Below are 16869 nucleotides of genomic sequence, written 5' to 3'. Positions count from 1 at the left end.
TCTCACAGAAACATGGTGCCCCTCAAAATGCTCAGGTTTGCATTATAAGCAGAGAGGGTACAACTTATATTGGTCCCTGGGAGGATCTGTCCAAACAAACGTACTTTCCCACAAGTCCTTGCACCATGAAGGCATCCAGATTTCCACTTCCACCTCCTTCCTCCAGAGTCTTGCGCACCAGTGACAGTGCCTGCTTGGAATAGTCCTCAGTTTCCCTTACCAGCTGCTCCACGTTGCTGGCTGACTCAGCATGGCTAAATAGGATTGAAAATAAGGAATCTTAATTTCATAGCAAAGGCCTTTGATTTAAAAGAAGGGGGAAGAGTAAAGAGACAAGTTTAGCTTGAAAAGTCATAGTACTATTATTTACAGTACCACAAACATGAATCAATCCAAACGCCCATCAAGTGATATATAGTCTATAAATATATATGAATAATAAAATGAATAATAAATGAAATGAATAAATAAATAATAAGTAAAATGAATAATAAAAAACAAAAAAAAATCACAGAAAAACTGGTCATAATTGACCCAAATTCAGTGGGATAAGTGGCACTTTTAAGAAAATGACCTGCAGAAGTGGTCTCACACTGCTGGCACACTTCAATGATGGCCTTTTTGGTCACCACCAAGCTACCCTATCATCTGGGGTCCTAGTCAGGGAATCTTGGGATTCCCACATAGATGTGATGAGCTTAGACCTCTAACAGATCCCTCTCTTCACCATCACTGGTCATATATATCAGGAACATCATAAACCCTCTTGTGGGCCTCTACAGGACCTTGCCCTCAGTGTAGAACAACAATGATAGAAACTGCCCCACTCTCTGAAGGGAGCCTGGGTCAACATACTCTGCCACTCGAGGAAGACTCGTTCTGAAATGAGTGCAGCCTAGAATGTTCCTAGCTATGACTATGGAATGTGAGTCCAGACTGACAGAGATGCAGAGGTTACATAGGCTCCTATGCTAAATATGAATAGACATGGGGCCTAGGTCAGGTTGATTAATGTTGATGGTATTTACATACTTTCTCTGTATTTGGGAGCTACTGTCTGCCCTGATACAGCTTTCTAGTCCTATTCTCAACTCTGACACCATTTTCCTAGACAATACTTTTAGCCTACCTGATGTTAGCTGTCGGGCTTAGGCAAAAATTAGTAAAGTCACAGGTCCATTGTAATATACCTAAAATGGGCTTCCTACATGAAGACCCCAAATCTCATCTGCTATATTCTTACCTTAGGTTCCTTATTAATTGTTCTGCTTTATATCTGCTGGGAAATTGTGCAGATGCATTCACATCTGCCATGTTTTCCCCTCAGGCTACTAGTTCCCGTGAGAGTTGGGACATTCTGGGAGTTCCTGTTCCGCCAAGTTATACCTTCAGGACATTGTCTATATCCCCGTGATATCTGGAGTGCTTTGGTCACTCGTCCCCCCTCCCATTCTCATAAGAGTTATCATCCTATCCTGGAGTGCTATGGTTACTCCTCCCCCCTCCCATTCTCGTGAAAGCTACTCCTATAAAAACCCTTCGTTTTCCGCACCTCGCTCTCTTGCCAGCGCTTCACTCCGGTGTTCAGACGCAGGAAAGGTTACTGCACGAGGCGGCCATTTTCGCTACCTCCACGTGGCCCAACATGCTTCTCTAGCACCCAACTCTGAGGTGCCAGTGCAAATAAAGATTTGTGTTTCCTCTTCGCTCCAGACCCCCTCTCTCTCTTCTCCGTGGCCCGCGCACAACAACATCTGGCTCAACAACAATATCTTAATGCTTTTCAGCCACCATGTTGCAGATGCTATCATGGTGGCAAACAGACTTCCCTGGGCAGACAACTTCACCAATGTGTCCTGGAACCCCACCTTCTCAGAGCCCTATCCCACTAAAGAAAGACAGAAACAGGCTGGTGGTATGGATCAACCTGTCAACACCCATGTTCAGTGGAGAACCAATTACAAAAGCCAGACCTTGCACCTTCTGCTCCCCATAAAGATCTTTGGTCCATACTCACAGGGGGGGTAAAGAATAGGGTATCTTCCAATGGAAGGGATGGTTTACAGAACTCTGGTCTTGGGAACTGCATGAATTGTACCCCTCTTATCCCACAACCTTGTCAATCATTATTAAATCAATAATTTTAAAAAAGGGCAGGGATAGATAGCATAATGGTTATGCAAAGAGACTCTCAGGTATGAGGCTCCAAAGTCCCAGATTCAATTCCCTGCAAAATCATAAGTCAGAGCTGAATCGTGCTCTGGTTTAAAAAGGAAAAAAAAAAAAAAAAAAGAAAAGAAAAGAAAAAGGAAAAATGGCCTCATGCTGAAAGAATGTTGGCCCTGGGCTATAAATGGCTTGCAAAATCATTGGGTCTGGCCCTGGCAAGGTAACTGTAGTTTTCTTTATTTTCATAGCAGCGTTAGCTGCTAATTTTTAAGTTGACAATTTTGTGTGGCCCTCAAATTATGTTATGAATATCTCAATGAACCTGGGCAGAAAAAAAGTTCCCACATCCCTGCAGCTGGATAATTTGATGTTCTCTTCCATTTATGGCATCATCCTGGGATCAGGTAGGGATGAGTGGGTGCAGGCTTGGATCATAACACACTGCACCTGCAAGCTGCTTTTTTGCAAAAAGAATTTCCTGGGTCTAGTTCAGTTGCTTATTTTGGCTACAACTTTTAATTGGGTCCACCATTAGAGGGGGCAGTGTGCCAAGCAAATCCCCCCTCTGCCCCCCCCCAATGTCCTGGGTCTGGAAAGTGATAAAAGCAAGCTCAAGAGTCAAGAGACAGCTCCCACCCAGCTTAAGAACACAAGCAAGCACCCTTCTAACAACTGAATTCCATTTGGGGTTACAGAGCTTAATGTCCTGCTCCCAGTAAACCTCTTCAGCATGGGAGGACTGACACAGTCAAGCCAGGACTAAAGAGGTGTCTGCTGTGGGGCTGTAGAGCTAGTTTTCAGGAAGAAGCCCCTCACCCCCCACCCCTGTGCAGACACCCCTTTGCACCCTCAGCTAGCAAACAACCTGTTGATACTTGTTCCCAGGCTCAGTGCAGAAGCTGGGAATCCCTCAAAGCAACAGAGTGTTCTTTTCCAAGGGCCTATTTCATTTGGGGGCCAGAGGAATCACATCATACCAATACCATAGGGTGAGTCACACAGAAATCTGGGAAACACTCTCACACCCTACTCTGGCCAAGAGACCATGACTAGCACATACCTCCATCCACTAAAAGCCAAGTAGTTTAAAAGTCCCCTATTAGGTTCCAGATGTTCTGTCTCATTCAAATCTGGCTTTGCAGAGATACTATGGAGCAGAGAAGCTCCCTTATGCTCTCACCTGTCAGCCAGCCTTGTGGCCTCCTGAGCCAGACTTTTAAAGCCATTTGGTCCCTCATAGTGATCGGAGGGAGGAATGTTCTGTGGGAAAAGGACAGTTGGTTAAGATTTTGCATTTGACCATGGATGCTAAGCAGATTCTTCCTTTTTCCTGCCAGAACCTCATGTTCCTCTCCCCACAGTGATCCAAACCCTGATACATCAAAAGGCCCTAGTCACTGTGGTTGTTCTGCTACAATTATGCACAGACTAGTAAAAAGTAGAAACTCAAGTTCAACAAAATCTACATAGAGATGCTTTAGAAATATATACACGTGGGCAGGTGAGATAGTTCACTTGAATAATGCACTGCTTTGCCAGCTGCACAGCCCAGGTCAATTCTGCTCTCCACAGCACTGAAGGTGGCTTTGGTGCTGTGGTCTCTTTCACTCTCTCTGCCTTGCTGCTTCTTTGTCTCTTATCTATACAAATTAATTAAAAAAAATTAAATGTACAAGTCTTCTTTAGAAAAAGAAGTATATATATGTATATGTTTATAATTTTATATGTAAAGTCCATCAGAATACACAAATGTTCATAGTGGATATTTCTTAATAATGGGATCACAGGGGATTTTTGTTTTCCAAATTTTTCATAATAACTGGGTTTTGTAATAAGAAAACAATCACCACAGGTGAGATGGTGCAATGGATAAAATGTTGGCCTCTCAAGCATGAGGTCCCAAGTTTAATTCCTGGTACCACATATGCCAGAGTAATAGTCTGGATGGCTTGCTTCCCCTCTCTCTCATATATAAATAAATCTTTAAAAAATGGAAAAGAAAACAATCAATACATATTACTTTTAAATCCTTCATTTCCTTGACATAGTATCTTATTATCTTTATCCAGAAATAGAAGTATACCCATCAAATTACATCCTGCAACCGCATTACAAACTGTAATTAAGAAAATTAATTAAGAAAACCATACTGGCAACACTTGTTTTCTCTATTTTTACAATCACATCTTCCCTGAGATTCTTTCTTCCACCCTTCCTTCCTATCTTCTCTCTCCTTTCATTTGTTCATGTATTCATCTGTTTATTCATTCTCACAGCAAACATTTACCCACATGGTATGCTATGAGTTGTGAATGCAAATAAACACCAAGCTAGTTTCTGGCCTCTGAGAGCTAACAAAGTAGCAGTTACACAGGAATAAGGGAGAAGAGCCCAGGCCAAGGCGAAGATGTGGTTAAATAGAAATAACCAAGGAAAAAAAACATGATACAATTAAATGGGGGACTGCAGGAAGCCAAAGCACAGAGTATGACTATTTCTGTGTGTGTGTGTGTGTGTGTGTGTGTTTAATATTTATTTATTTATTTATTCCCTTTTTGTTGCTTTTTTTTTTTATTGTTGTAGTTATTATTGTTGTTGTTGTCGATGTCGTTGTTGAATAGGACAGAGAGAAATGGAGAGAGGAGGGGAAGACAGAGAAGGGAAGAGAAAGATAGACAACTGCAGACGTGCCTCACCGCCTGTAAAGTGACTCCCCGGCAGGTGGGGAGCTGGGGGCTTGAACCAGGATTCTTATGCCAGTCCTTGTGCTTTGCGCCACCTGCACTTAACCCGCTGTGCTACCGCCTAACTCCTCAAAGTGTGACTATTTCAAAGAATAGAAGTTCAAAATTACCAGCCAGGTAGACCAGGAAACCTGAGGGACAGGAAGTGGAGCAGTAAGGAGTCTCCCCATGCACCAGTGACTCTTACACTTGCCCAGCAGCACTTACTGTGTTTCGCAGGGACGCCTCGCTCTCCTCCAGGCTCAGCTGCAGCTGAGTGATGAGCCTTCGAGTATCCTGAATGCGGTTCTGATACTGATTGCCCAGTGCCCGGACTCTGTCCACAGCAAGCTTGAGGTCATCCAGGCGGCTCTGGTAGCTACTTTGTTGGTTCCTGGCTTTGGTCATCCGAAGGTTGAGAGATCTAATTGCACCTAGAAACCAACAAGGAAAGGGAAGATGAGCATTTTCTGGGTTAGCATAGTATAACCAAACGTAATGGAGACTTGAACAAATGACTCTGGCTTATAGAAAAATAGTAAGGACCCCACAAAGGAATGCATGCAGGTGCCTTTTTCTCTCCATCATTTGGGGCCCAAGACTATGTCCCACAGGGTCCTTCCGTTTCTGCAAGGACCGGGCAGAGATATCTATTGAGGAACACATGTGACCTTATATAACTATGCTTCCTAGGACTCTGAACTCTGTCTTATCTGAGGAAAACTAGCCTTCATCACCTTCTGAAATCTGGGCTTCTCGGAGAATGTCCTGAAGGGCTTGCTCCGCCTGCTGCATCCTGCCTTCCAGCTCTGAGTTGGACACTGCTCCACCAGCACCCTGAGCCCTTGAGACTAGAGCCTCCAGCCTCTGAAGCTGCTGCATAAACAGATCCACCTGAAACCACACCAGAAGGAGAATCAGAACAGATGCAGGTAACCATGGTACTCGGGGGATCATAGCTAACAACACAAATATGCTTGGTGTGTTATGGTAGTTCTGAGTTTGGCCTTGAAGTCAGAAGACAACTCTACCTAGTAGGTTGCTCAATTTAACCATGCTGGAGACCTTGGATTCAAGATCATGTATCACAAGAGAGCAACATGACACCAGGGGAAGCTCTATGGATGGTAGGGTGCATTTGGAGTATCTCTTCCTCTCTATCTGTCTGTCTCTCTGAGATTTGGGGGAGGGGAACAGTTGGCCTGGAATCTGTGGAATCACTCATGTAAGGTCCTAGTACTGCCCCACCTTCCAAAAAAAAAAGAAAAAAATAGGGGAAAAGAAATAAGGGGGGGGGAGGAGAGAGAGAGAGAGGAGAAAGGAAGGAGATAAAAACTATACTCTCTGACTTTTCATTCTGACATCACTACTCACTAGCTGTGTAACCTTGGGGAGCTTACTTTCTTTATCCAGAAGATGAAGATAATCATATCTTACAGAGTTATTATTTGAATTAAATGAGTTTATATTTGTACAGTGCTTAGAACAGAGCCTAGAACAAGTAAAGAACTAGAGGACTGGTGAAATGAATGTAAAGACCAGGCTGAGTTTGTTCTCCACTTGGGATCTATCTGAGTTCTTTCCTTCTTCACTCCTCATTCCAGACAAATGATAAATATCAACAAACAACAATATTAATTTCATTCTTCTTTTGAAATCTGAACGAGAACTTCCTAGTGGCCATGTTTATTTGAAATAAATAGTTTATATCTTCTAGTCCCCAATATTTCAATATGTATGTGTTTTTCTTCACTTTTTTTTTCCACAAAGAAAAATATTTATTTCTTTATTAATGAGAAAGAGGCAACCAGAGCATCACTTTGTCATGTGCAGTACTGGGGATAGAACTCAGGACTTCAGCCTTGCAAGTCATTCTCTTTACCACTTGCCCAGATCCCATGCATGTTACATTTGTTTTATAAGGATTTCCCCTGGGTGAACAAGTCCAGCTAGAAAATGGCATATTATTGTGGAAAATCACTGAACTTGGAAGCAGGGGACAAGGGTGGGACTCTTCTCTCCCTGGGTCATGGGACTTTGGAAAAATTGCAGATTTCCTGAACTATTGTCTGCTCACTGCAAACCAGTGTCAAAATGCTTTTTCTCCATCTTGACTTACATTATCATGCCCACCAAACAAGGCAGGATTTGCAAAAGGGGCTTTGAATACAGTACCGGCAAGAGCATAAACCTTGAGTAGTATTATGATTGTACAAAGTTATTTTTAATAAAGTGACTTTTGCAGAAATAAATAGCAATCGTCCCCTCCCCAGATGAGGAGGGTCTTGAGTCTGTGACAGAACCACCTAGAGACACAAAAGGGTAGAGATGGACACAAACTTACCTGTGTCTTCACTTGGTTGTAGCAGGAGGGACAGCTGGTTTGTGCTGCATGCTCACAGTTGAGGCCACTGTAACCCAGCTTGCAAACACAGCTGCCATCACCTCGACACTCTGCCAGCTCTGACCCCAATGGGTTACAGCTGCAAGCTAGAGAGAGAAGGCCAAGGCTTAAGATGGTGCCCAGAGGAGTGGGGGATTAGGTCTCCACTGGCAAGAATCTCTGTGTGTGTGTGCCATTTCAGATTGTGCCAGACCATCTCTTGGCTATGCTGTGAGCACACTCCAAGTCTTAGGAACTGAAACCACTTGACCTATTCATTTGGATGTGGAAGAAGAGATATTACAAGGGCCTGTTCTTCCTATTTTCTGCCTTTTGTTAGATTATAGATCTGTCAAGTAATCTGCAGACCCCCTGACTTTGCTCACAAAGGGAATAACATTTCTTCTGTGTCTGTCACATGCCAGAGGGTAGGCATCTCCTTCCGTTTAACAGATGAGGAATAGGAGCTCCGAGAGGCGGAGTAATATGCAAGCTGGAATGAGAACCGGTCTAGGTTACAAGTGAATAGAAAGTGAGTCTGAGGGAGTCGGGCTGTAGCGCAGTGGGTTAAGCGCAGGTGGCGCAAAGTACAAGGACTGGCATAAGGATCCTGGTTCGAACCCCGGCTCCCCACCTGCAGGGGAGTCGCTTCACAGGTGGTGAAGCAGGTCTGCAGGTGTCTATGTTTCTCTCCTCCTCTCTGTCTTCCCCTCCTCTCTCCATTTCTCTCTGTCCTATCCAACAACGATGACAACAACAATAATAACTACAACAATAAAACAAGGGCAACAAAAGGGAATAAATAAATAAAATATTTTTTTAAAAATAATTTTAAAAAAAAGTGAGTCTGAGCTCTAATGGACTCACACTAGTCCTCAGAGTGCTCTGTGCCCAGAAGTCACAGAGCACTCAGCACACCATAGCATGTTCACAAGCCTCAGAGCATCGTTGTTATTTGCTTATTTATGTGCCCTCCTTGAGAGCCAATGAGCCTTTCTTCATTGCTAGAAAACCAGTCTCTAGCTGTACACTGGTTGTATAGTTGATCTTTGACAACAGAAGAATAACTGATGACATGTATGGTCTAAAGGCAGGAAAATGCAGCTAATTCAATTACAGCCAGGATGGTACTGTTTACAGTGAGTTTTCTCATATGCTATTTTATTTTTGCAGCCACTCTGAGTTACAGTTTATTTTCCCAAATGAGGAAACTGAGACTCAGAGAGATTAACTGGCACCATGAGTGTATGCTGAAAACTACACTTGCACTCAGAACTGCTGGTGGGTACTTCTTGCCATGGGTTACTCCACACAGCACAGCTAACCCACCAGCAGGAGTCAGGGCAATGGGATTTGTCCCAGAGGTGTTGCAGAGAATCTCAGGCATTTCCAGGGATAGAGATGACAGTGGCAGTGGAGGGTTTATGGTACTGGCAGACTGCCCAGTCTGGGTCCCCAGAGGTACTTTGAGACTTAGAATAAGAAAACTCTGGATTCTGGGTCTTTGTGGTTCTGGAATCTCTGTGACTGTGGAACAGACCAGCTTTCAGAACTGAACTTGCTTCTCGAGCACCACATGTGCGGAGCTTTGAAAAGAAACAGTGGATGGGGGTAGATAGCATAATGGTTATGCAAAAAGACTCTCATGTCTGAGTCTCCAAAGTCCCAGGTTAAATCCCCTGCACCACCATAAGCCAGAGCTGAGCAATGCTCTGGTGAAGGAAAAAAGGAAAAAAGCGAGCAAGAAGATGAACCCATATCCATCCTTTGGTCCAGGACCACTCCCCACAGCTGCTCCTCTGAAGCTGGGTCTCACTAGAAGTTTTCATTTGGGGCCCTAGTCTGGGAGTCAGTCCTGAGATTCCCAAACAGACATGACAGGCCTAGACCTCGAATAGATCCCTCTCTCCATTGTTACTGGTTATCTCTATCAGGACAACACAATAAACCCTTGTGTGGGCCCCCATAGGACCTTGCCCTCAACATGGATCTAGAACATAGAGAATGTTCCATCCTCCAAAGGGAGGATGGACAAAATACTCTATCTTCCACCTGAGGAAGATGGGTCCTGAAATTGGGAAATCTTGGGACGTTCCTACTCATGTGAGCTCAGGTCTACAGGGATGCAGATGTCACGTAGGCTCCTAAGCTGAATATGGGCCCCAGATCACATCAAATCGATGGAATTTACAGCCAACAACATTTATACACCTTTCCCATATTTGGGAGCTACTCTCTTGCCTGATCCAGCTTTCTGGTCCTTTTTCCAGCCATGACATCATCTCCCCAGACAATAACTTGATTTCACCTGCATATCAGATGTCAGGCTCAGGGGAAAAAAAGAGAAAAGAAAAGAAAAAAGGAAAAGAAAGGAAAGGGAAGGAAAGGAAAGGAAAAGAAAAGAAAAGAAAAGAAAAGAACTAGTATAATCATGGGCTCTTTGGAATACAAATAAAATAGGGCTACTAACTCTCTACAAAATGGAGGACCCCCCCCCAACTCTTCATCTGAACTATTCAGCTTTTAGGTTCATGATTAGTCAATGATTTGTTTGGCTCTATATGTTAACTTTTTTTTTTCAGCCACCAGGTTCCAGATACTAACATGATGCCAACCAGACTTTCCTGGACAGACAACCCCACCAATGTGTCCTGGAGCCCTGCTTCCCCAGGACCCTGCCCCACTAGGGAAAGAGAGGCAGGCTGGGAGTATGGATCCACCTGCCAATGCCCATGTTCAGTGGGGAAGCAATTACAGAAGCCAGACCTTCCACCTTCTGCACCCCATAATGACCCTGGGCCCATACTCGCAGAGGGTTAAAGAATAGGAAAGCTATCAGGGGAGGGGATGGGATACAGATTTCTGGTGGTAGGAATTATGTGGCGTTGTACCCCTCTTGTCCTATGACTTTTGTCAGTGTTTCCTTTTTATAAACAATTAAAATTTTTTTTTCACTTTTCCACACACCAATTACAGTGACTTCCTGAGAGGGGGTTCACCCCACTTGAGTATGTCCCCCAGCTTATTCTCAGGACACTTATCTGCCCCCTTCAGGTACCCATCTACCAGTCTTAGGATAGAGTGCAAACTGTGGTCCCCTATATCCCTTCTTCCTATTCAGAATGTGAACCTGACCTTTTCACTCTCCCCACTGACTCTGACTCATGCACTGTCCCCCAGCTCTGTCCCCTGGGCCCAGCCTCAGCTGACACTGGCCTTAGCTCAAGGGTTAGTTCAAGGGTTCAGGCTATTCACTGGCCAGCTGGTCAGAGAAACCAAAGCAGTACCAGAGTATTCACCCTGCTGGTTATGTGCATGTGGGCTCGCACATGTGTGCACACAGCAGGCCTACATGTACCTAAACACACATACACCCTGCCCCAACCACACAGAGTGCGGTCCTACCTCGACACTTGTCCAGTGGGTTGGGAGCCAAGGGGTTTCCAAAGTACCCTGCTTGGCACTGCTCACAGTGGGCGCCAGCGGTGTTGTGAATGCACTTCAGACACTGGCCTGTCAGACGGTCACAGTTCCCAGGGACCCCAGGGTCCACATTGTTGTTGCACTGACAAGGCTGGCAAGGCCTCACGGGACCCTGCTCTCCAAAGGGGTCTCCAAAGTAGCCATCAGCACAGAGCTCACAGCGGGCGCCTGAGAGAAGAGATGACCAGGCTCAGTGACCCTCAGCAGCAGGACCAGATGAGGCCCAAGGTATCAGGGATCCAAGAGAGCCCCACCCTACGAAAGGCACCTCAGAAGCAGAGGCCTAGGGCCACGGCCTGGCTCTGTCTCCCAGAGGGCACACAGGAAGCACACAGCAGAGCCACCGGGAGACTTCCAACCAGCCAACCTGCCTGTTGGGGAACAATGGAGGTGGCAAGACTTCTGGGACCACACCATGGCTGATGCTGGGGAATGTCCTCTTCCTTCAGACTGGACAACAGAGAGATGTGACTACCTTGCTTCCTTTTCAAAACTGGATTAAGCCATGCATTTCCTCTGACAGCACCGTCTCCTAAGGGTACACTTCCTGAAGCAGCTCAGGATGCCTCCTCCCCTAACTCCACTCCCAGCCCTCTTTCAGTCCCACCTCTTGGATTTCAAGGCAGCCTTATTGCTAGATCAAGCTCATTTGGATGCTGGGGAGGTGGCTCAGTGGTTGGAGCATAGAACTTGCATGCACAAAGTCCCAGGTTTGATTGCATATGCCAGAGTGATTCTCTGGTGCTCGTTATCTCTCTCCCTCTCATTCTATAAACAAACAAACAACAAAAGCATCTTTAGCTGGAGCCCATGTAGACTAGCCCAAAGTGACTATCATTCCCAGGATACTTCTTGCAGTGGAAGCCATCCCTGCAAACTCCTGTATGGGTCAGGGTGAGCTGAGGACTTACCAGTGACGCCAGGGGGGCAGTTGCTGCACACCACCTCCTCCGTCTCGGGCATCACCGAGCAGCTGAAGCCATTGCGACAGGGGCAGGGCTTGCAGCTGCGGGGGTCATGTGGGTCGTTGTAGAAGCCCAGGGGACAGTCTGCACACTCAATATCGGGGTTCTCATCTCCTGAGTAGCAGTCTCCTGGGAGGCAGGGGAAAGAGCAGAGGGCAGGGGAGTGAGCACCAGAGCAGCAAACTTCCTGTGGTGTGGATTGAGGACCAGGTCGGGGCCTAGAATCTCAAAGCTTCCCTGGAGTATCTGAGCACTGGCATCTTCCTTGGCCTTCTCAGCCCCTCTCCCTAATTTCTGATACGTGTTTTTTATATTTATTTGTTTGTTTGTTACCAGAGCACAGCTCAGCTCTGGTTTATGGTGGGGTGGTGAATTGAAACTGGGACTTTGGAGCCTCAGGCACGAGAGTCTCTTACATAACCATTATGCTATTTCCACTGTCCTCCCTCTCCCTAAGTGAATACACACTGACTACCTTTCTGATTCATTACTTGGAGGGCTCCCCCAGCCTGCTACTAGAACTGCTCCCCTGCTCCCAGCCTCTCCACCTGACACCACCTGCCCACATTCACTCAGTTCCTGAAGTTTCCTCTGATCTCCTCTCTTGACTCCTGAAACTCAACTCCCTGCTCCCCGACCCAGCACTGAACCTTGACAGCCATTTCCTGTAACCCAGCACCTTTCTCACCAGCTTCCAACATGCCATCATGAAAAGAACTAAGGTTTGGGGACTTTGAAATACACCAGTTTCTGTGAGAGAGAGCATATGTTCACACGTATCCGTAAACTACTGCAAAATATATACCTGAAAGCAGAAGTACACTAGAGTTTGCAGTGAGTACCCCCCTAACACTTCCTCTCCACTATTCCAAGCTTTGGGTCCATGATTGCTCAACAATTTGTTTGGCTTCATATGTTAACTCTCTTTTCAGTCACCAGGTTCCAGATGCCATCAGGATGCCGGCCAGGCTTCCCTAGACTGAAGACCCCACCAATGTGTCCTGGAGCTCCGCTTCCCCAGAGACCCACCCTACTAGGGAAAGAGAGAGGCAGACTGGGAGTATGGACCAACCAGTCAACGTCCATGTTCAGCGGGGAAGCAATTACAGAAGCCAGACCTTCCACCTTCTGCAACCCACAATGACCCTGGGTCCATGCTCCCAGAGGGATAGAGAATGGGAAAGCTATCAGGGGAGGGGGTGGGATATGGAGATTGGGTGGTGGGAATTGTGTGGAACTGTACCCCTCCTACCCTATGGTTTTGTTAATTAATCCTTTCTTAAATAAAAAATAAATAAACAAATAAAAAGAACTAAGGGTCATAAAGCACATGTCTTTGCCTCCAGCCTCCCTTCCCTTAAGCCCCTGCCACTTCATGCAGACCCTGCTCTGCCTGCATGGAGACACTCACCTGTGTCTGGGTCACAGGCCCCGCCCCCTTGGCAGTTACAGGGGATGCAGGCGCCAAAAGGTCCCAGTCTGGCCGAATCTCTTTTGTAGCCAGATGCACAATCCTGACAGAACTGCCCTTTGTACCCGGCGGGACAGACACATTGTTCAACCCAGGGAGCTGGAGCACCCGAGACGGGGCGTGCTGAGATCAAGGTCACATTGTCCAGGTACCCAGTGCCTGCATAAGAGAACAGGTTAGTGCCCTGGGTGCTGAGGGCTAAAGAGTCAGTCTTCAGGCCTCTCTTGGAGATTTTTCCCAGCTCACACTGCTCTGTGTCTGTAAACTCAGGGCTTCCACCCTGGCTTTGTCCCCACTGGCTAGGTGAACTGAGAAGTTGTAGAAGCTCTCTGTGACAGCAGAAGAGAAGTGACCATGGTGTCTGTATGTTGTGAAAGTGAAACTGGTAATGCAGATTACACTGTGCCTGGCAAAGGTAAGGCTTAGGATGTTATCAGAAAGCAGCTTTTCTACTTCCTGCTTTTGTTGCTACATTGGTAGCAGGAAAATTGGAAGCTCTTTACATGAGTTGCTTTTTTTTTTTTTTTTAAGATAGAGACAGAGAAAGCAGAGAAAGAGAATGAAAGAGACCACAGCACCAAAGCTTCCTTCAGTGCTGTGGGGACTGGGCTCAAACCTGGGTCGTGCAATTGGCAAAGCAGGACTCTAAGTGAGCTGTTTTTGCTGGCCCCTTTACACGAGTTCTGAAAGCTGAAGGAACTCTTATTTAAATAATTATTATTGAGATTAGTTGTACCCAAGGTGAAGTTCAACAAGAGGAATGAACAAAGTGATGAGCAAGCTTGATATAATCCTGAAAATGAAGTTGCTCAAGAAATAAAGAGGACTGCAATGCAAATGCCATTTCCTAGGTAAGGAAACCAGCTTAAATCTAAAGCAGGTGGCTTTCTCCATTCCTCATTGGTACCAGTCCCTTTTTAGACAAATACTCCTTAATGTTCTGTAGAATTGTAAAGATACAGACTCGATCAGAGACAGCACATCAAACCATCCAGTTGTCTATTACCCAGTATTGAAATACATCCCTCAGAGAGCCCGAGAGAATACCTGGAAGGGAACCGTTTATTCCTCCGTCACTTACTGTATTCTCCATAGGTAGCTCGTATCCGCATGGCTGTGAGGTTCCGCAGTAACCTCCGGTACTCAAAGTAACTCAGCTGGGGGCTCCAGTTACTGCTGGGATGTTCATTTAATCTGCACAATTTAAAACCATTGGTTAGGGCCGACAAAATAAACCACTTGGGTAGTGCACAACCTGAATTTGAGCCTGGCCTCCACCACACAGAAGGAAGCTTCACTGCCAAATGTGTCAGTGTTGCTGACCCTACAGGCAGTGCCTTGCCTAGTGATATCAAAGGAGCTATAACCCAGAGCCCAGCACCATCCAGGATCACATCATGAGCAGAATGGTGTCTGCCACCCCCTCCACACAGTAGTCAAAAGATAGGCTCTGCCCATAAAGAGTTTCTTTCCTGACTCTCTCACTCTATCTGAAAAAAATTTTAGAAAAGCCAGTGGCCTAAAATGTCCAATTCCTATTAAACCTCACCATTTGTATACCTGATACAAACTATGTTCAAGAGCGTGGGAGCAGGGAAGACAGCCCCCTACAAAGCCCTGCTTGGGAGAGACAGGAGTAAAAGACTCATAGTAGCCTCCTTGTTGGCATGAACTTGAGATTTTCTTAGTCCATGAGAACAGAGAGCAGCTCAGTATAGGGAACCGAGCTTCAGGGGTCATAACATCTCAGCTGGTCCAAGTCCCTAGACGCCACTCTATTCCAGGCTTATACAACCTAATATTAGAAATATCTCTGAGTTTAGAAGGCTCTGATTCTTAAGAACTTCCATTTGTTTAGAGTTTTGTACTTCAAATGATCTGTAAGCTGAGCATGTTTCACTTACATCCAAATGTATGAGAATCCAGAGGTGCCAGGATCTGGACTCAGGGCCTCACCATGCAAGGCATGTACTTGATTGACCCCCTGAGCCACTTCCTTGGCTCCTGCTTATTCTTTTTGTTTCTTTTTTTCTTTATTCCCTTTTGTTGTCCTTGTTTTTTATTGTTGTAGTTATTGTTGTTATTGATGTTGTCATTGTTGGATAGGACAGAAAGAAATGGAGAGAGGAGGGGAAGACAGAGAGGGCAAGAGAAAGAGAGACACCTGCAGACCTGCTTCACCGCCTGTGAAACGACTCCCCTGCAGGTGGGGAGCTGGGGGCTCAAACCAGGATTCTTACACAGGTTCTTGCGCCTTGCGCCATATGTGCTTCATCCGCTGCACTACCGCCCGACTCCCCTGCTTATTCTTTTTCAAAAGTTAGTTCCCACCTTCTACATTGTCCACAGCTACTCCTTCTAGCTGTGATGTCATGGTGCCTCACTATATTGCAGAACCAGTCCCATCTCTTTCTTTGAAAAATTGATTTGCTTTCTACTAGACTACTGTCTTCCACTAATTGTTTTTTGAAATTTATTTCTATGAGTGAGAGCGTAAGGGAGACGAGAGCACTGCTCAGTTCTGGCATATATAATGTTGGGGATCAAACTTGGGACCTCAGGCATGCAAATCCTGTGCTCTAGCCACTGAGCTACCACATGATCTGTAGTCATGGTTGTTTTTTTTTTAATGCTTTTTTTTTAAAACCCTCTTAACTGTTTGGGGTTTGAGGGTAGGAATCATGGCTTATCTCAGGACAGAGCGCTATGTATGCAATGTAAAAGGCACAGGCAAAGGCTGTGAGACGAAGGGATGATGATAAAACAAAGGAAGTGGATTTCCATCATGGTCTGCTCTATTTAACCTGCTTATTTGGAATCTTTCTTCTTACCTGAATGTGTAAGTCTTGGAGACTCCACAAGGCAGTGTCTTACCACGTGGCATCAAGGGAGCCATGACCCGGAGCCCAGCACCTTCCAGTATCACATCGTGAACAGATGGGTGTCTGCCGCCCCTATCCACACGGTAATCAAAAGACAGGCTCTGCCCGTAACTCACCTGCTGATTTCCAAGAAATTTGGCTGTGAAATAGAATCGGATAAGAAAGTGATTACTTATAAAGTGGGAGAAGCAAAGAAGTGAGCAAAGTTTGATTAATGCTGGAAATTTCTCTTTCTTTTTTTTTTTTTGAACTTTCTCTTTCTATGTTACCTTCCTGCAAGCCAGCCCTAAGCCATCTTACTAGAACAGCCAGCTCATGGCATTAGACACGGGGATCTAGCTATTGGCTACAAAAGAGGGCTAGTCTCTGAAATGAAAGGACCTCATTCCAGTTGTACCGTAATGTTTCGGAGCTTGCAGAACACTTCCACAGACATTCTCACACTTGGTAGTGATCATCCTTGAAGCCAGGCAATAGTATTCCCATGTAACAATTAATGTTTGCAAAGGCTGAAAGAACACTTGCCCAGGAACAACATGTCAGGTAAGGATATGAGCTACAATTGGAACTCTAGCCAGAGCTCTTCCATCCAACTCTTCCAAACCACTGACTAATCTATATAATTTGTGAGAGTGTCAACCTTTCGGAACTGCCTTGCTTTCACTTTTCCATCGTTTCTCAATAGACCTACAGATTTGACCACTTGCCTTCATTTCTTTCTACTAGGAAAACTGGGAGTTTCCCATTTGATCAAAGTAGGAGAGTGAGCCAGCCCTGCACTACTGTGCCATGT

At 45.5% G+C, this 16869-nt stretch overlaps 1 protein-coding gene across 1 annotated transcript in view; it reads right to left on the bottom strand.

Annotated features, from left to right (window-relative positions):
• The window catches only part of LAMC2 (laminin subunit gamma 2), a 73584-nt gene that overhangs the window by 21169 nt on the left and 35546 nt on the right, over nucleotides 1–16869 (bottom strand). The window contains exons 7-16 of the mRNA XM_007523821.3: nucleotides 16026–16215; nucleotides 14276–14388; nucleotides 13135–13353; nucleotides 11670–11852; nucleotides 10681–10926; nucleotides 7237–7382; nucleotides 5630–5786; nucleotides 5121–5326; nucleotides 3350–3429; nucleotides 105–254 (exon numbers count right to left, since the gene is read on the bottom strand). Of these exons, the coding sequence (XP_007523883.1) occupies nucleotides 105–254; nucleotides 3350–3429; nucleotides 5121–5326; nucleotides 5630–5786; nucleotides 7237–7382; nucleotides 10681–10926; nucleotides 11670–11852; nucleotides 13135–13353; nucleotides 14276–14388; nucleotides 16026–16215 (1690 nt within the window). The remainder of the gene's footprint in view (nucleotides 1–104; nucleotides 255–3349; nucleotides 3430–5120; nucleotides 5327–5629; nucleotides 5787–7236; nucleotides 7383–10680; nucleotides 10927–11669; nucleotides 11853–13134; nucleotides 13354–14275; nucleotides 14389–16025; nucleotides 16216–16869) is intronic.

The sequence above is a fragment of the Erinaceus europaeus genome, chromosome 9 (assembly GCF_950295315.1).
Source record: "Erinaceus europaeus chromosome 9, mEriEur2.1, whole genome shotgun sequence".
Taxonomy (NCBI): Eukaryota; Metazoa; Chordata; class Mammalia; order Eulipotyphla; family Erinaceidae; genus Erinaceus; species Erinaceus europaeus.
The sequence above is the reverse complement of the archived record's forward strand: the minus strand, read 5'-3'. Positions and strand labels throughout refer to the sequence as shown.